Source organism: Candoia aspera, chromosome 14, assembly GCF_035149785.1.
Source record: "Candoia aspera isolate rCanAsp1 chromosome 14, rCanAsp1.hap2, whole genome shotgun sequence".
Classification (NCBI taxonomy): Eukaryota; Metazoa; Chordata; class Lepidosauria; order Squamata; family Boidae; genus Candoia; species Candoia aspera.
In genome coordinates this window covers 10,644,938-10,658,095 of record NC_086166.1, presented here as the reverse complement: position 1 = coordinate 10,658,095, position 13,158 = coordinate 10,644,938, and the positions used below count along the sequence as shown (strand labels likewise).

The window sequence follows — 13,158 nt, the reverse complement described above, 5'->3', positions numbered from 1 at the left end:
TGCTCACTTGAGGGAATATTAAAGGCAAAACTGAAGTACTTTGGCCACATAATGAGAAGACAGGACACCCTGGAGAAGATGCTGATGCTGGGGAGAGTGGAGGGCAAAAGGAAGAGGGGCCGACCAAGGGCAAGATGGATGGATGGATATCCTAGAGGTGACGGACTTGTCCCTGGGGGAGCTGGGGGTGGTGACAACCGACAGGACGCTCTGGCGTGGACTGGTCCATGAAGTCACGAGGAGTTGGAAGCGACTGAACAAATAAACAACAACAAACCTCCTCAGCCTGTCCCCTAAATAAACAGAGACATGTTCAGATATTCCCTGACATTTCGTACTTTTAGATCTGATTGTAATTCTTGGAATCTAGAATTTTGCTCCCCCAAAAGGCATTTTGGGTGCCTGAAAAAGGCACATCAGTAGAATGCGTTTCCTCTAATGTGCCAACCCCATTCCATAATTGATCCTAATGCACATCATGGGTAAGAAACGATCTGGAGTCTCCGTCTTGAAAATCCAGTTTATTTTCTTGTTTTGAGATGGGAAAACGTCACCATTGCAGCTGACTTCAGTACAGAAGAGCGATGGAGTGGACAGACACACATCTGAGACATGACCTCACCCCTTGTCCCCTTTTGAAATTCATCCTTTTCATCTTGGATAGTACTCCATTTTTGCATGCAGATGCAGGAAATGCTCAAACCCCATCAAAACTTAAACTAAAATATGGAAGAGGAAATGTAAACATATAAAAAGGACACACGTTGGTGGAAGTCATAGTAGCTTATGGGCATTGCTGTGGCTTAATCCGTGGCAAGTTCACCATGATATTTCACACAGCCAAGAGCAGGAAAAAAAATCCTAATCCAGTGTTTCTTAACCTTAGCAACTTGAAGTGTGGACTTCAACTCCCAGAATTCCCCAGCCAGCATGTCTGGCTGGGGAATTCTGGAAGTTGAAGTCCACACATATTCAGGTTGCCAAGATTGAGAAACACTGCCCTAATCCTTTGATTCCCTCTTTTCTCAGCTAAAAATCACTGTGGCCTAGTGTCTCGCAAACGATGCAAAGACCGACCTGAGAAATCAGAGCACAAACTGGATTCATACAAACATGCACGCACATGCCCATGCGTGCGCACACACACACTGTGCAAAAATGCAGGGAGTTGTGCAAGAGAAAGGGACTTGCAGTACGAGCTGAATTACCAACTAGCCAATCAACTGCGACAAAGCCAGTATGGACAACTTCAGAATCTTTCACAACAAACTTTTGGGAAACCTGAAACCCTATAAAATGTGCCTAACCCAGGGAGTGGAACAAGGATGGTCCAGGAAGCCTTCATCATGGTGGCATGGGTCCTAAAATATAGCCAAGTGAGACTCCAGTGTGTCTCCGCTTAAATTTATTTTTCCTACCTCAATTTTTGATCCTTCCACACAGCGTGCAGAAATTAATCTGTTGGTACAGACATTTCTATCCCTTCCTCTCTACTGAGGAAGCACCTTTTAAAAAAAATTGCACATGGAGATAAGTGCAAAAAAATGTGGGAGGTAGGACCAGGTAAAAGGAAAACTCCCCCCGCCCCAAGTAGAGATTTGCTTGCTGGTACTATCTTTTGAACTGAAGAACCCCTGCTAACTTTTCAAAGCCACTGATGCATGGTGGGGGGAAGAGTTGGTGGTGGTCCTGAGAGGGGAAGGCAATTGCAGAGACTGTGAAAGGCAAGGAAGCCAATGGTTTCTCCCTGAGCCCTTCTACAAGAACGAATTTTTCTACACAACTTGCAAAGACGGGCATCAAAGGAATCTTCTGGCTGAAGCTGTGCGGGGCATTACAGGAATGCTTCCTGTTGCGTATCTGCTACCGACTACTGCAAAGGTGGGGGAACCAGTGTCTTGAGCGGAACCAAATTTCTGAAAATGGATCAGCACTGATTACTGAAACTCTATGCTGCCCAATTACTAAAAACAACCAGGCCTCTCCTTCTCAAGGGACAAAGAACCTATCCACCAGTATCTTTCCCACTCTGCTTGCAAAAAGCACCCCCTCCCCCCAAAAAACCTTAGCATGGTGCCTTACCAGTTACTTGAAGCAGCCAAATCCACCAGCACAGAGCCCAGTAAGAGGTAGTCCATCTCAGCTTCTTCTGGCTGGTGGAACTGATTCTCCTCCCTGCCCTGCCCTCCCCAATTAGCGGGAAAGGATTGCCATGATGACCCTTGATTGGGAAAAAATAGTCTTGAGGAGGAGGAGACTACACCACCTTGTTAGAACTACCTTGCTGAGAAGGAGAAGGAAGAGTTCCCTGCGATGCAGTCAGTATAAATCCTGGGGAGGAGGTTTGACCATCCAGAGTTATGCATTTGGAAAGGAAAAGGTCATCTCAATGAATTGGAAGTTACTGGGGAATTAGGGAGCTGCAATCACAATCTTTCCAGGGGGACCTTGATGGTGATGGTGGGCTCAGCTGCTTTACTTGTAAGAAAGTTCACTCTTGCTAGATGCAAATTAGGCATCTGCAGCGGGCAACAATCAAACCCTCACAATGGCCGGTACATTGGGCAGGTGGAAGCACTCTGTTACGCCCATCACTACTTCAGGACAAGGAGGATCATTCGATCCCTCGGGGCTCCATTCCTGCGGATTTCCCTCCACCCCTCTGGAGAACATGACTACGCCCAGTAACAGAGAGGGCCGTAAACTCATGACTAAGTAACTGCAATTTCTCTCCACCTGATTTGCTCCCTGGTGTAATTTTAAAAAGGTCTTCTGACCTGCCTTGAAATCCTGCCTCTTGTAGCTGATGCTGGGTTTTGATTGGTTTGCCTGAAATTTCAAAAACTAAAAGCTATTAAATGGTCCTTGTAAGGAAGTTCTTTATGAAGAGTTCTAAACTGGGTGGTTTTGCTTATCCATTTTGGAACCATGTCCAGATAATTGTATATACCAGTATATATATATTTAAGAAGGGTTGACATAATTTTCAACCCTATCAACAGGGGATAGATTTTTCTTAAAGCCACACAGCTCCTGAGCACTTAATTTTTAGCCCTCCTTAACAGGACAAACTACAATAACTTCACCAGAGGCAAAAACTAAAAGTTAACTATTAATCTGAAGCTACCATAGAATAAATCCTGGGGCCTCCTTCAGCTTTTCCCTTTCTGGTCCCACATAATTTCCACTTCTCCTCTGGCTAACAGATGTACAGATGCTCAGTTAATATATTCCATGTGTCACTGATTCATTCAAGTACCAATGAGTTTATGTATTGATTCAAACAGCAATGAATTTAAGCCTCTAATTCTTTAAGCAGAGAAGAGAACCTTGTAGGGTCTTTTTTTTTTTTAGTTCTCAAGAGTGCCCTCTATTGCAAGACACAACTGGCAGACTGTGCTCAAAGCACCCTTTCAGTGCACCAAGAAAACCTTGCACTGAACACTGAGATGCAACCATCATGTGGCTGAGCCACACAGAAGGGAAGAAATAGGCAGAGCATAGTTCCCTTCTCCTAGGGGCCAAAGAACCTGGTCAGTCTTAAAAAACCATCCACTATCATTTCTAAGCTTACTTATTGTGGTCTAGGCCAGTGTTTCTCAACCTTGGCAACTTTCAGATGTGTGGACTTCAACTCCCAGAATTCCCCAGCTCCCAGAATTCCCCAGCCAGCCAAGGTTGAGAAACACTGGTCTGGAAGCATCTTCCTTTTTGGAAGGAAGGAAGGAGGGAGGGAAGGAAGGAAGGAAGATATTTGTGTCACAGGGTCAAATTCTATTCGGATGGAAAGCAGTATTGTTGCAGGGAACAATATAAGGCAACAAATAAATTACAAGAAAGTCCTTTGGTGGACAAGGTGAATAAAAGCTGGAAGCTTAGAATAAAACTTCAAGCACCATGACTGAGGCCTCCATAGAACAGGATGTTTCAGGAAGATTTTTTTAATGGCTGTACCCCCCCCCCACAATTATTTTGCTGATCTAGCAAGTAGCATATAGAGGGCTCAGTGCAGAGCAGATGTATTCAAGTTTGGCAGGAGCAAGCAGTTGTCCAAGGCTGGATTTGGAGGATGGCACATCTGGCCAGCGGCACATCTGGCCCTATGAAATCTAGTCACTCGAGCTTATGGAAGAATGGCTTACTCAAATCCTCCCTTTGTGGTTCCACCTTTTCCTAAAATATAATACTAAACAGCGGGTTAGACAGGATGATTTTGGAGAGCAGCACCCTCTAAAGGTGGGGAATGGGGAAAAATTATTCCAGGGTGAATTAATCTTATGAGCCCCCTCCCTCCCCAGGTATTAAAAGCAGGAACAACCAGGACATAATCTTAGTGGAAGCACTCCAGAACCTACCCTGGGGGAACTTGGGTTCCAGTCAAGGAACCAGGAATGAGCGGGGAAGCAGGTGGAAGTGATGGAAATTGTACTCCGATCAAACCAGAGTTGATGAGTTTGGAAAACGGTTATTTAACAGAATGGGGCCTTTTGATAGGTATACACGGAAGCCATGAATGACCTTCCCGTCATTCAAAGGGGGCTTTCCTGGGCTGCATAACCCTATTATGATGTGGTCTTTGACCGTAAAAGGAAATACAGGAACAATAAAGCCATCCTCCTATGTACCAAGTTGGATCCTTGTCTGCTGCCATTCCATATCAATGGATTTCAAAGGGGAAAAAGGCAGAGGAAGCCTGTGGCGGATCTCAGATGTGGGGTGATGCTCCCAGAATAGGTTGCAAGGTCAAAGCATAAGAGAGAATGCATTGGCTCTGAGTTTCCAGAAACAGAATCGTAGCTTCCTTTGCCATGCCTGCCATGCCTACAGGAATCAGCAGGCAATAAGATAGCCAACAACTTGGATGTTCCACCTTGTTTCAGCTGGTGGAATTCTGAGCTGGTGTGAGCACTTAGCTCTAAGCTTTCAAACACAATCTCTCTGAATCAACTCCCTCTGCTTGAATGAGTTCCAGAGATGCAGATATCCACTCCCAGAATTCTCAGCAATGGCATGCTGGGTAGGGAATCCTGGAGGTTGGAAGTCCACCCACCCAGAGGGCACCCAGGTTGGGAAAAGTTGTTTTAAATTACATCACAGGCAGCTTTGCAATGACAAAGCTCATGAACGCTGCTCATGGCCTGATGCTCATGAGGGCTTTGGAAAGTGGAAGAAAAGAAACTTGGCTATTGGGGTCTGCAGTATGGATACAGAAGGACTCTGCCAAGACACATCTGTATAATCCTCATCAGGAAAGTGCAGATGCTAAATCTTGCTTCACTCGTTCTTGAAGAGCAGACACTATTCCCTGGATGAGATCTAAAGAACGGCTCAGGATGGCTTGCTTCTTTCACTTACGTGCTTGCTTTCGCACCATCCAAGGAATGCAGACAGTCAAAAGGACCACAAGTGGGTACATTCCAAAGAGTTTTGTCTGAACAAACAGATGTGGATCACAGCCATACAGATGAGTACGTGCTGTCAACACACCAAAATTGGGGACATGCAGGCAGGTCAATGACACCAACGCTGGTCCAGTGGAAACTTCTCAAGAAGATGAGATTGGGAGGGCGAGGAAGAAAGAAGAAACTAGAATCCTAGTGTCCAATATACTGAATTACCAAATTATCTCAGGATTCAGGGTTAATTGCCTCCATGGCTGTAGTAGGCCCTGCCCTCCCGTTGTCATCAAGGTGGAGTGAGAGTTGGTAGAACATCCCAGCTGCCTCGAAAGATGGTTAAGCTTTCCTCCTTCTCATGCCTCACACAGACAAATGGACATGTCAACACATACATACAACCCATGCATTCATCCTCATAATGTCAGTACTGTAGTGCACCACTTGTCCAATGAGAATATGTCCATCCTTTTGTTGTTGGAGACATGGCTGATACTATAAATTACTTTCTCTTTGTTATACTATGTTATAGGCAACAGGTCAGTCTGCGAAAACAGGCTGGAGAAGACGACTCATTTGTCTCGATCCTCTGTGTAGTGCTGGAAACGCGTGAAGCTCATAAAGACTTGCTCCAAGGAGATTTGGCTCACAGAATAATCTTCTATGCAGTACTTCTCTTTGGCTTTCTCTAGTGTCCCAAACACCTGGGAGAGACACACGGGGAGAGAAAGGGGTACTTGACAGAATGCTCCTTCCATGCCACGATCTCCATCCAAAGTTTATAAACTTACGAGATGTCAAGGCCAGTGTGGAAAAAGGAAGTTGGGGTTCCCACTAAAGACCTTAGCCTTCCCATCTTGAGCTGTACTAGACTCTTCCCAGTTCATTTCTTACAGGTCACTTCTGCAGCACTATACAAGCATGTAACACTTCTCTTAGCAAGGAAGGAATTTTCACCATTGGCCACTGCTCGGCCCAGCCTAGCTTTTTCTCCCCAGCCTTACCTGTGCCCAACTGAGGTTCTTATTGGTGAGGTGGTAATGGACCATGCCCTGGTGTTCATGCTTCAGGATGCTCTCTGGGAAAGGGAAAGTAGAAGATATGCCAAGTCTGTTTTCCAAGACACGCCCCCCCCAAAGAACAATCTGCAATCTTAATTGACTGCAGTCAACAATTTGATGAACATCTCTGCCCTGGTTTCCTACCTTTTTGGTGATTCCCTTCCAAAGGACCACTATGCATTTTTAGTGTCCCAATTAAATGTTCTGCAATAGGCACAGTAGATTGTAGGTGTCCCATATTGTCAGCCCCACTAGCTAGGCCAGACCAAGAAATCAATTCCACAGGAAGGCTAAAACACTTTTATTGAGTAATCTTGCAAGTCTGATTCTGCTGGATTGTCTCCCCTTTCTTATATGCCAGTGAATCAGGGAGGTGTCTGCCTGAGCCACTTCTGAATGTTATCTTGTTGCTCTGGACTTAAAAATTGTTTCAGCTCCTTTTGCCTATCTCCCTCAAGGTTATCTTCCTTACTTTCTATACCAGTGTTTCTCAACCTTGGCAACTTTAAGATGTGTGGACTTCAACTCCCAGAATTCCCCAATCAGCATACTGGCTGGGGAATTCTGGGAGTTGAAGTCCACATCTTAAAGTTGCCAAGGTTGAGAAAAGGTTAGCATGTTCCCAGAAATAAATGTTGTCACTTTAAACACAGTGTCAGGATTTAAATCAGATAAAATGAGAGTAACATAAAATGGGTTGGATCTACCCAGGTGGGTACTTAGAAGGGGTGTTATTAGTAAATGTTGTGAATCTTCATAAAATGAACAATACAGTGAAACACCTGCCACTGACTTGATGGACCGTGAAAGACAGGGGCATAGCTATTCTGTATATATAGAGAACAGTTTTCTCAACCTTGGCAACTTTAAGATGTGGACCAACTCGCAGAATTCCCCAGCCAGTATACATGCATGATTGCAAAGCTGGCTTACCGGGGAACGTCTTCTCCACAAAGGCCTTGAAGTCTTCCACGTGGCCTTCTTCATCATTGTGGGTTTTCGCCAGCAGGGTATATCCACTGCCAAACTTGCTTTTCAGGTGCTGAGGGCTACCCAGACACTTGAACTGCCCATTCACCATGATAGCCAACCTGGTGCACAGAGCTTCACACTCTTCCATGCTGCAGGAAAGGGATGCAAACTTCAGGCAGAGGGAAAACGAATGGCCAGTGCAAGACCTGTGGATGCAGGAGATCCACAGGAAGAGCCAGCCAGAAGAAAAAGAGCTGGATTTGAGTGGCTGATAGGTGTCCTACAGCAGGGTTGGTCCACAAGCATCCTTAAAAGCTGCAATCACCCCTAAACTTTGACCCTTCAGCTTGCTTTGACTGCACTGCTGAATTTCCGAGTATGTGACTGAAACAAGCTCAGTGCAGAATATTAAGAAATGAAATGATCCCTCCGCTCCCTTCCCAAGAGAAAAAGCCCTTGGACAACCCCAGCTCTACCTATATCTCACCCACTTTGTAGCATCATCCCATCCAGTGGGCTTTCAATTTGCTACTTTCCTTTTCCTTATGTTTGGTCCTACGAAGTGCAGTGAGATAGGTCATGACTGTTCTGGTCAACTGATGGGAAAACTGAGACTGACAAAGGCTAGAGCAATGTTTCTCAACCTTGGCAACTTTAAGATGTGTGGACTTCAAGCCCCAGAATTCCCTAGCCAGCCTTGATCCATTCTCTTCTTTCTTTGGAAGACAGAAAAACAGGCCCAACCTGTGAGAAGTGATAATGATGGACTTTCCGCACTCCCGTGTCCGAGCGACTGCATCCCATAGTAGACGCCTGGCCACAGGATCCATGCCAGTGGAAGGCTCATCCAGGAACACCACTGGAGGTCCACCAATGAGTGAAATTCCTGCACTCAGTTTCCGCTTGTTCCCACCACTGCAGAGACAGAGAGAAGAAAGGCCATGAAAAAGAGAGGGGTGCCACCCAGTTTCAACCAGCAATTTCTAATCAGGGTATCCTACACTTATCCAAATCACAGTTTAGCCCCGGTTCCCACCTTGTCCCCAAAAAATAGCATAATGGATTAGTGAACCCACCTCTGGTTCAGGATGCTTCTCACCTGTATGTGCGGATCAGCTTGTTGGCGTGAGGTTCCAAGAGCAACCCACGAAGCATGTTCTCCACACAGCTGCTGATATAGCGCTCAGGAATGCCCCGCAGACGGGCATACATGCTCAAGGTCTCCCTCCCGGTCATGTGATCCAAAAGTGCATCAAACTGAGGGCAATAGCCGATCCGTTGCTGGACCTGAAGGCAGACAAAATCAAGTTGAGAAGAACATCACTAGTCTACCTGCTCATGGAAAGTTAATTCCCACCAACCCTTAAAGAACAATGGTCTTAATTATCCTGGTTTGTCCATATGGGGGTGAACTTTGGACAATTAGCTCCATAGCTAGTAGCCACCAGATTGCTCCTCCGAACCAGTGCTTGGTACAGCTTAGAGGGCTCAAGTGGGACCAAGAAGACTCAGATTCAAGTCCACACTCAACTGCAAACCATAGGCTAATCATGTTCAGTCACAGGAGTATGGCTGCAAATGTACAAACAGGGGGTGATCCCCATATTAATCTCCTTGGGCTTCTGCAGGTAGACACATAAGCAAGAAAGTCAGCAAACTAGGAGGATGCTAACTGCACCTTGCAATTGTGTCTCTCCCTTCCAGTTCCCTAAATGCCCAGTGTTGACCTGTGACTGGAAAGGAGAAATGTACTTGTGGTTAGAATTTTCTGCTACTTGTCAAGAAAACAACAAGACCAACAACTGGAAAGGGGAGCAGAGCAGCTGTGGATCTCCTCTCCGGGGAAGTTTTGGGCCCCTGGGAACCTCCCAAGACTCAGCTCAAATCAAGGCTGCAGAACAGTCCAAGGCTGTAGGTGACCCTTGAATAGTGTGCTGGAATTCATACCCCCCAAAGTGGACAAAGGTCAAGATAAAGATGTGGCAGGGCCCCAGACCAACAACCAAGTTTAATTTAATTTAGTTACTTAAATACAGTAAAAGGGAGGCTGCCCCCTCCCCTCCCATTTTAAAATGAGAATTTGCCAGCCACCCTTTGAAAGGTGTTGCAGGCAAAGCTTTTGAGATCCCAATGAGGCCTGGAAGTCTCCTGTCAGCACCACTGAGCTAGGTGGGGAGGGTAACAACACCCCCCCCCAATCCATAAATGAATCTGTATTAGGGACATCTGTAATTTCCCCCTCTCTGCCTGACTTGTTTGCTTTGTCTTTTCTCTTTGCAGATTACAGATTCTGGAGAGTTCCACAGCCTGTACCCTTGAGTTAGCCCATCACAGATATTGCCACCACAAATTCCTTAGGGTCACAAAATGCCAGGATTGGGAGGATCCTCAAGAATCATCCAGCCCAGAGCAGGAATCCATAACTTGGTCAACTTGGTCAACAACAACTGTTGTTTTGTCTCAACCTGCCCATTACCTTTTTGATATTGGCCAGGATGCTGTGCCCATCCACATAGGCATCTCCCGAAGTGATGCTCTCATCCCCTGTCAGCATCTTGAAGGTCGTCGTTTTGCCTGCCCCATTGAAACCCAGAAGTCCAAAACACTCTCCCTTGTTGACTGCAAGAGAGATCCTGTCCACAGCCAGACAGGAATCCCTGCTACTGTACACCTGGAAAAAGAAAAGTTGGGGAGAACAACGGTGCCAGATGTGAAATATATAAAGCTGGCATTATTATTGCCAGTATTATTCATTATTATTTATTTTTATTATTGCATATATATATATAGATAATCATTTATTATTATATGTTATTATTACTCTTATTGTTGTTTCTTTATTATTTATTTGTCATATTTCTCTACCGCCCATCTCGCATGCAATGGCTCTGGGCGGCTTGTTATAATGGTTTGTTATTCTTATTTTATTGCTTATCATTCTTGTAGTTAGTGTTTTATGTTACCAAAGCTGATGATGAGGATGGTTTAGTTATTTCAATTTATACCCTGCTTTTCTGCACAGCCCACTTACAACTGACTCTCTAGTGCGGTGTTTCTCAACCTTGGTGACTTTAAGTTGCGTGGACTTCAACTCCCAGAATCCCCCAGCCAGCATTCTGGCTGGGGAATTCTGGGAGTTGAAGTCCACATATCTTAACATGGTCAAGGTTGAGAGACACTGCTCCAGTGGTCCTCAACTTTCTCAACCAATTCCCATAACAAAGAATCCGAGTCCCACCATAATTGGAGCAAAAGGTTAGTGTAGTAATTAATGTAGTGTAGTAGTTTGGTGCAGTGGTTAAAGCAACCAGGCTAGAAACCAGGAGACCATGAATTCTCCTCCTGTAGCCATGAAAGGGTAGTATGGGCACTGCCTTGAACTGACCCAAAATAAAATCAGGATAAAAATCAAATCAAACAATAAAAGCCAATCCTATATTTACAGGGGCCCTTTCTATTTTTACATTCTGTTATCTGTATTGCTTAGAATAAGATTTCTTTTTTAATCTGTTCAATCGTGTCCAATTCTTGGAGGCTGCCTGGACAAGTCCCTGCAGTTTTCTTGGCAAGATTTCAGAAGTGGTTTGCCATTGCCTCCTTCCTAGGGCTGAGAGAAAGTGACTGGCCCAAGATCACCCAGCTGGCTTCATGCCCAAGGTGGGACTAGAACTCCCGGTCTCCTGGTTTCTAGCCTGATGCCTTCACCACTACACCAGATTGGCTCTCTACCGTAAGATTTAAGGGTTTGCTTAAGATGATGGACTAAGATTGTATCCTATCTAGACTCCTGGCATCCTATCCTTCCAGCAGTACGCATCCCACCATTGGAGAACCAGAGTTACTTTGTGGGCTTCAGGACCCAGCAGGACCATCTACCTTTTCTTTGGAGAAAGGGTGGGTTTTTCTGCATAGAAAGTAGGTACTCCAACAGTGGTACACATTATTTTGATGGGGTTTTGGTGAGAGATACCAGGAGGTCCACTTTTAGAAGCTCCATTGAACATCTACCTTGGTCAGCTCCTTAATCACAAGAGGACTATTCAGCGAAGAAATGGATGCTGTCGGTGATTCCAGAACCTTCTTTCTCTCATCAGCAACATCCCGGTCTTCTGGCAGCACCGGAACCTGGTTCAACAGCATGACCTGTTGAACAGCATGAAAAGTCAATGAAAGGCAGACCTAAGAAGGATGTTATTGGAAGGGACACGTTCTGTATAGAACAAGCAGGAGTGTGATACTGAATTTATAATTTCATCAGTGGAGAAAAAAACTTGGCATATCATTTTGATTTATCTGAGTAAAATCTTTTTTTTTTAAGGTTTTTAAAAAATACCATGAAACTTCCATTTTAATGGACTAATGGAGGGGTGTCCTTTACTTCCTGAAGCCCTGTAATTCAAAAGGTACGTCATCACAGCAATACCGTACGGTATTTGTGTGATGAGTTCATGATGCAAATCATTCTATTTGCATATGGATGTCATCACACAAATGATGTAAATTGACTCCAGCGATGTAGTTTGCTTCATTGGCATAATGATTAATGAGACTTCACTGTATGGGTAGATAAAGGTAAAGGTTTCCCTTGACATTAAGTCCAGTCGTGTCCGACTCTAGGGGGTGGTGCTCATCTCCGTTTCAAAGCCGAAGAGCCGGCGTTTGTCCGTAGACACTTCCGTGGTCATGTGGCCGGCATGACTAAACAGAACGCCGTTACCTGCCCGCCGAAACGGTACCTATTAATCTACTCGCATTTGCATGTTTTTGAACTGCTAGGTTGGCAGGAGCTGGGACTAGCAACGGGAGCTCACCCCGTCACGCGGATCTGAACCACCGACCTTCCGATTGGCAAGCTCAGCAGCTCAGCGGTTTAACCCACAGCGCCACCGCTGTATGGGGGTACTTATAAAATTGGAAATCGCTCAAAAGAAATATTATTTCTTTAACGTTACTCAGATTATTTCAGTGTTATAGGCTGCTTTGTTTTAGTAGGAATTGTTTTTTGCTGAATGCTTTTAATGACTGAAAACTACTAAGAGACCAAATGATTGGGGAAGGTATAAATTTGATAAAGAAATAAAAGCAGCTTTCTACTCATAATATAGTAGATATGCTTTTTCTAAGAAGGTAGCAGCAGTGACAAGCCCACTGCATATTCTTGTGTTTAAATGCAGTATTTTTAACAAAAAGATTGTTTTTTTCATGTGCAAAGTTATAGACTCATTCCCTGAATCCTTGGAAACTGACATAATAAGCCATTAATAAATCCCAGTAAATTGTATTGATCTACAGAGTGTATTCCCAATCCAGAATTTGAATATTAAAGATACCATTTTCTAAAACAAACACATTTTAAATCACCTAATTTATATCTCAACATTTTCTCTAGGATCTTATATAACCACAGTATATCGAACCTGCTGATTTGAATGTCTGGATTCCACTCTCTGCATTACCCCAGTTTACTTTTGAGGGGTAAAAACATATGCGGATAGACACAACAAAAGAGCTGTGTCCACACAGTGCAATTAACCTGGTTCCTGAATTAACCATTTTTCTGGATTTGCACAGAATCCTGAACCATTAACAATGTAAAGACCTCGGGTTCACAGAAATTGCTGAGCCCCAAAAAACAAACTCAGGTTAACATCGCCCAAGCTGGGCACATTGTATGAACAGAGCCTCCAGTTTTGGCGCTGGCTGGGTTATGGGTGTGATGCCAACACAAC

At 44.6% G+C, this 13,158-nt stretch overlaps 1 protein-coding gene across 2 annotated transcripts in view; it reads right to left on the bottom strand.

Annotated features, from left to right (window-relative positions):
- Positions 1-4,893: 4,893 nt before the first annotated feature.
- The window catches only part of ABCA3 (ATP binding cassette subfamily A member 3), a 71,601-nt gene continuing 63,336 nt past the window's right edge, over positions 4,894-13,158 (bottom strand). For both annotated transcript variants that reach the window (XM_063314617.1, XM_063314619.1), the window contains exons 25-31: positions 11,438-11,572; positions 9,906-10,100; positions 8,529-8,716; positions 8,174-8,344; positions 7,391-7,578; positions 6,401-6,474; positions 4,894-6,100 (exon numbers count right to left, since the gene is read on the bottom strand). In XM_063314617.1, the coding sequence (XP_063170687.1) occupies positions 5,969-6,100; positions 6,401-6,474; positions 7,391-7,578; positions 8,174-8,344; positions 8,529-8,716; positions 9,906-10,100; positions 11,438-11,572 (1,083 nt within the window). In that variant the 3' untranslated portion in view covers positions 4,894-5,968. The remainder of the gene's footprint in view (positions 6,101-6,400; positions 6,475-7,390; positions 7,579-8,173; positions 8,345-8,528; positions 8,717-9,905; positions 10,101-11,437; positions 11,573-13,158) is intronic.